The 6,347-nt window shown below is 34.5% G+C and overlaps 1 protein-coding gene across 3 annotated transcripts in view; it reads right to left on the bottom strand.

Annotated features, from left to right (window-relative positions):
* Positions 1-4,431: 4,431 nt before the first annotated feature.
* NBN (nibrin) overlaps positions 4,432-6,347 on the bottom strand; it is a 45,689-nt gene continuing 43,773 nt past the window's right edge. For 2 of the 3 annotated variants that reach the window (XM_007116260.3, XM_007116262.4), the window contains exons 14-15: positions 5,770-5,819; positions 4,432-4,601 (exon numbers count right to left, since the gene is read on the bottom strand). In XM_007116260.3, the coding sequence (XP_007116322.2) occupies positions 4,571-4,601; positions 5,770-5,819 (81 nt within the window). In that variant the 3' untranslated portion in view covers positions 4,432-4,570. The remainder of the gene's footprint in view (positions 4,602-5,769; positions 5,820-6,347) is intronic. The other variant, XM_028500445.2, reaches the window with a different exon arrangement.

The following is a 6,347-nucleotide window of genomic DNA, read 5'->3' as shown; positions in this document are numbered from 1 at the left end:
AAATTGGTGTAGCTACTATGGAAAACAGTATGAAAGTTCCTCAAAAAGTTTTTAAAAAATACATCATATGACCCAGCAATTCCACTTCTGGCTATATGTCTGAAGGAAAGAAAATCACTGTCTCAGAGAAATATATGCACGTCTGTTTCATTGAAGCATTATTTACAACAGCCAAGACATGGAAATAACTTAGGTGTCCATCAATGGACAAATAAAGAAAATGTGGTATATATACACAATGGGATATTACCCAGCCATAAAAAAGAAGGAAATCCTATTATCTGTTACAACATGGATGAACTTTGAGGCCATTATACTAAAATGGCAGAGAAAGGCAAATACTGTATGACCTCACTCATGTGGAATCTAAAAAAACCCAACTTACAGGAAACAGAGAACACTTTGGTGGTTGCCTGAGGCAGGGGGGTAGGGAAAATGGATCAGGTTGGTCAAAAGGTACAACAAACTTCCAGTTATAAGATAAACAAGTTCTGGGTATTGAATGCACAGCATCTTGACTACCTTTAACAATACTGTATTGTATATTTAAAAGTTGGTAATCTTTAAGATGTGATCTTAAAAGTTCTCATCACAAGAGAGAATAAAAATTTGTAACTGTGAGGTGATCGAGGTTAACTAAACTTGTGGTAATCATTTCACAATATGTACATATATCAAATCAGTATGTTGTATACCTTCAATTTACATCTCAATAAAACTTAAAGATATATGAAGTAAAAATGGACAGAAGTAAAGGGAGAAATAGATCCACAAATACAGTTGATTTTAATATACATCTTTCAGTAACTGGTCAAAGAGAAAAAAAATTAGTATACTAAAGATTTCAATAGTATTATTAACCACTGACCTGACATTTATAGAACACCTATACCCACAAACTGCATAATACACTTTATTTTTAAGTGCATATAGAACATAAACAGACCAACCATATGCTTGTGATAAAACAAGTTGCAAAAAATTTCAAAAGACTGAAATTCTTACTAAATACATCTCTCACCATAGTTCAATTAATTTAGAAAGCAGTAACAAAGAACTGGTAACTAACTAGCTATTATATCTTTGCATAGACAGAGAACTTTTATTTGGAAATTAAATCGCTAATCCACATGTCAATGAAGAAAGCACAAGGAGATTAAAACATATTTTGTATTGAATAATAACACAAATATCCAAAGTTGCCACATGCAGTTAATGCAGTGCACAGAGGGAAACATATAGTTTTAAATTCTAATATTAGAAAAGAAGACAGGTTTAAAATCAATGATCTAAGTTTCCATCTACAGGGCCTAGAAAAATAAGAGCAAAATTAAACACAAAGTAAGTAGAAGGGAGGAAATAAAGAGTGAAAATCAATGAAACAGAAAAAAGACAAAAAATAGAGAAAATCAATGAAACTAAACATTCTTTAAAATTTTTAGAACAGAATTGATAAACCTCTAACTAGATTGATCAAGCAAAAAAACCTCACAAATCTCTGAAAAGAACAAAAGAGACATCACTATATATTATACAGACATTAAAAGCTTAATACAGGAATATTATGAACTCTACAACAGTAAATTTGTTAAACTTGAGGGAGAAGAAAACTTTGCCTAAGTCTCAATGTGCTTTGATCTCTTAGGAAGGAATATGGATCATGATCATTCAAATAGGCAAATACAGGCTCCCACTAGTGTGACCAACCACAAGGTTTCAGTTATCGAATTAGGAAGAAATCTGTAAGGAAGATACTTCTGGGTAGAAAGAGCATTATACCTACAGAAAGGGAAAGGGGTATGCAACTTCAAAACTGCTGCTGGAGATCCTTTTAGACCCACCTCCCAGAGAAATAGAAATAAAAACAAACAAATGGGACCTAATGAAAGTTAAAAGCTTTTGCACAGAAAAGGAAACCATAAAAAAGACAAAAAGACAATGCTCAGAATGGGAGAAAATATTTGCAAACGAAGCAACTGACAAAGGATTAATCTCCAACAAGCAGCTCATGCAACTCAATATCAAAGAAAGGGAACCCTCTTACACTGTTGGTGGGAATGTAAACTGGTACAGCCACTATGGAGAACAGTATGGAGGTTCCTTAAAAACTAAAAACAGAACTACCATATGACCCAGCAATCCCACTACTGGGCATATACCCTGAGAAAACCATAATTCAAAAAGTCATGTACCACAATGTTCACTGCAGCACTATTTACAATAGCCAGGATATGTTAGCAACCTAAGTGTCCATTGATAGATGAATGGATAAAGAAGATGTGGCACATATATACAATGGAATATTACTCAGCCATAAAAAGAAACGAAATTGACTTATTTGCAGTGAGGTGGATGGACCTAGAGTCTGTCGTACAGAGTGAAGTCAGAGAGAGAGAAAAATACCGTATGCTAACACATACATATGGAATCTAAAAAAAAAAAAAAAAAAAAAACGGTTCTCATGAACCTCGGGGCAGGATAGGAATAAAGACACAGACGTAGAGAATGGACTTGAGGACACAGGGATGGGGAAGGGTAAGCTGGGACGAAGTAAGAGAGTAGCATTGACATATATACACTACCAAATGTAAAATAGATAGCTAGTGGGAAGCAGCCGCATAGCACAGGGAGACCAGCTTGGTGCTTTGTGACCACCTAGAGGGGTGGGATAGGGAGGGTGGAAGGGAGACACAAGAGGGAGGGGATATGGGGATATACATACGCATATAGCTGATTCACTTTGTTATACAGCAGAAACTAACACAACACTGTAAAGCAATTATACTCCAATAAAGATGTTAAAAAAAAAAAAGTGCTGCTGGGCAATGGACAATTGTGAGATTATGGCCAGAGGCCAGGCTACCTCTTCCCTGCCACCACCTAAAGGCCCAGATCAAAAATGGGGGCAGAGTTCCCATTCATCTGACTAAGAAAGGAAGGTGGCAAGTTACACCTCCCCTCTTCCTCCTAAAACATGTAAAGCCTTAGAAAAGAGTCCCCCAAAAATCCAAGGGAAAAGGTACACACCTTACCCAAACATGGGTGTGACTAAAGTTGTTCAGGGCAGAGCTAAGAGCTTTATAAAAATTGTGCAGCACTGAAGGATCTATGCAAAGCAATGGCAAACATCGTTCATCTATTTAACAATACTTTCTAAGCTAAACAGAACTTAAAGGGAATTTTAAAAACTCAATCAGTTCTGGAGTGTTTGAGCTTTTAGACTACTCCTAGAAAGTTAGAGAGACCATTATTCATTTATCTTTGAATTCTTTCAATGTAGTGGAGGGCAATGTTTTATATAAAATACACATTTAATGTTTCCTAAACAAAGAATTTGAAGGGATAATGAAACAAAGAAACAAGAAAAAGCTAGGACATTTAAAAACTATCTCCTGAGAGGAAAAAACATGTAATGAAGGCTGGTCAAGGGTGCAAAGTATATTAGCCAGATACTTAAATGTGGTGACTTCCCTTGACTGAATATGAAGGAACACTAAATCTTCCATGAAGGCTTAGCAACAGTACAAATTAATTTATGATATAACTTTTCATGCTAGGCTATCTCTCACAACCTGAAAAAGGGTGGCAGAACCTATGTGAAACTAGGAAGTTTTCAGTCAGTATAAAAAGCATGTTCTACCTCCTAAGTCAAAATGCATCAGTCCTTAGAGCAGATAAAAAGACTTTACCCTAATGTACAGCCAAAGCTGTCTATATGACAAAATTTGGAAAAAGACATTTTTTTCTTACCATCTCCCTTTAAGGTAGAAAGAAGACGATCTTACCATTTCTACTTTATAGATACAAAAACTAGGATTCTAAAAGGCTCAAAACACCCAGCTCAGTAAGACCACCAAATAGGTCTTATCTCATTCTAGTGAGATACACAAGCTTGATGAAGTCTTCCACTATCATTTCCAGTACTAGAATAATATGTGGGTGACATCTTCAACACTGAAATCCATTTCACTTGGGTTACTTCAGCTCAGGGAAGACTATGGCATAATGGAAAAGAAAAAAATAATAAACAGAAAAAATTATGTTTTGATATGACTATAACCTTCCAATCTAGTCAGTGAAGAATAAGGTACAGAACACTGTATATATTATGCTATCGTTTTTATAGGAAATTACTGAAAAATTATACACAGAGAAATTTGAATAGATATTAAAAATCTCTGTAAAGACTCATAAGAAATGAGTGTCATGGATTTTTTCAGAGGAGGGGAAACGAATAGCTAGGACAGTGGTAGAAGGGAGACCTTTTAATGTTTCACCCTTTTTATACTTTTAGAATTTTGAACTGTGACCACAGTAACTATTCAATAAGTTAAAGTAACATTTAAAAATGAAAAAAAAATTATTATAAAAGATTAGATAACAAAGACTGAAAACAGAATAAACAATACTAATTGTCACACACAAAAGAAATGGAGTTTTGTTCATTTTATTTAACAAATTTAGGCCATAAACTTAAATCTTCTATAAACTATATGCATGTATCCCAGAGGAAACTCGATGTAAATACTTGATAGGAAATGTTTTTCCATGGCTTCTTCATAAAACCCTGTTATCTTCTCCTTTTTACATTAGGATTGTATCTGCAAAGAAAGAAACAGTTAAATGATATCTAGATATATGACAGCATTCCCTTCACTTTTCAAGTTAAAGAGCTTTCAAAATATAGACACACTTTTGCAAACAGAAATGAGAATGCTAATTTTATCCTTGGGATCAGATATTAAGCACTGACATTTTTACTGTCATTTATCCTTTTGATGTTGCTTTGATGAATATTTGGTAAAAGTAAAACATCATCAAAAAATCCTGTAAAAGCACTAAAATAATTAATGAAAACAATAGTTTAAAAATTAATACATGTTTTTATACTTCCTCCAGGATGGCTGCAAACAGACCTCTCCACTCCCAAATTAAATTATATCATTTTCACCAAGAGCATAATGAACCTAAAATATAATTATGTTATAAAGTCTTCTCCTATAACAAACAATGTAGTTGGGAAACTATTCCCATCTGACTGTACTTATGAAAAATCAGCACCATTTGTCAACATTTTCATCAATGATTCACACTGTCAATAATGAAATTAAAGAATCAAACTGGTTACAAAACAGACTCAAAAATACAGTATTTCTTGGGAAAACGTTATTCTCCCCTAGCCAGTATCTACCTACAATATTGTTTATGAATATTTGTGAGCTAATTATTATAATGTTTGTTGGGTCTGCAGGAATGCTGAAAATGTTAAATCAGAATTAAATTATAATCATCCATTATAACTCCTCTAACCCTCCCATAAAAACCTGCTTTGAAACTCTAATCCAGCTTCTTATTTTTATGTATGTGCCAAATAAAACTAACAAATGGTCTGGTATTTTACTTGTCTTATTTCAAAACCCCATTCATTCATAATTCTACTCAGAGCTGAAAAATCTCACAAATTTATCAGCCAAATTCACCCAGCTCAGGGACCTTCTTTTGCCTAAATGCCCCAAATAAATTTTAAATATCTTGTGATACAGTATAAGTGAATTAAGCTCAAACCTTGAAGCTATATCCAGTACACTCAATTAAGAGGTGCTCAAGTAGTAAAAAGAAATACCTATATTAAAAACAAGACAAAATATTCTTTCGGTGAAGGTACTAAAGTGTCTATTTCTAAGGATAGAAAAAACAAATATTTAAACTCTATCAATAGAACTGAATTTTATATACAAGATTCAGGAGAAAGCTGAAATTAAACTTTACCTAAAGAGTTCATCGGCAAGAGATTCTTCTTTTGCATGTTGATTTTGCACCTGTCAAAATTAACATAGTTTCAAAAACTTGCTAAGTGATGAAAATGCATTTAATGAAATTGCCATGCTGGGTGGGGTGATCACATCCCAGAGGTCACCAGGTCTGTAAGTTTTTGCCTCTATGACTTCTTGCCCATTCAACAGGTCTGTTCCGTATTCACTTCATGCCAAGATTACTGCAAAAGTCCTCTAATTAAACAACTTTCTCCAGCCAATCTCCTCTCAAAGGCAACCAACATGTACATTGCTAGCTTGTTTTTAAACACTTTTTTTCCAGGAGAACCCTTTCACTAAATGAAATTTCAGTGTTTTGAGATCATACCACTGATGGAGGGGCTGAGAGGGCAATATTAACCCCACCTTCAACCAGAGCAGCTTTGCAGGTAAAGTGGCTCTCTTCCTCACAGCCCCAAATCAGGACTCAGAAGTCGCTGCTGAATCACCTCACCCACAAAATAATTTAAAACACAAACTCACCAAATTCCTAAAGCACCTTTGACAGTTAGGACTGGAAATACCCTGTGCTGG

This window comes from Physeter macrocephalus, chromosome 15 (assembly GCF_002837175.3).
Source record: "Physeter macrocephalus isolate SW-GA chromosome 15, ASM283717v5, whole genome shotgun sequence".
Taxonomy (NCBI): domain Eukaryota; kingdom Metazoa; phylum Chordata; class Mammalia; order Artiodactyla; family Physeteridae; genus Physeter; species Physeter macrocephalus.
Note: the sequence above shows the minus strand (reverse complement) of the source record. Positions and strands in the feature narration are given on the sequence as shown.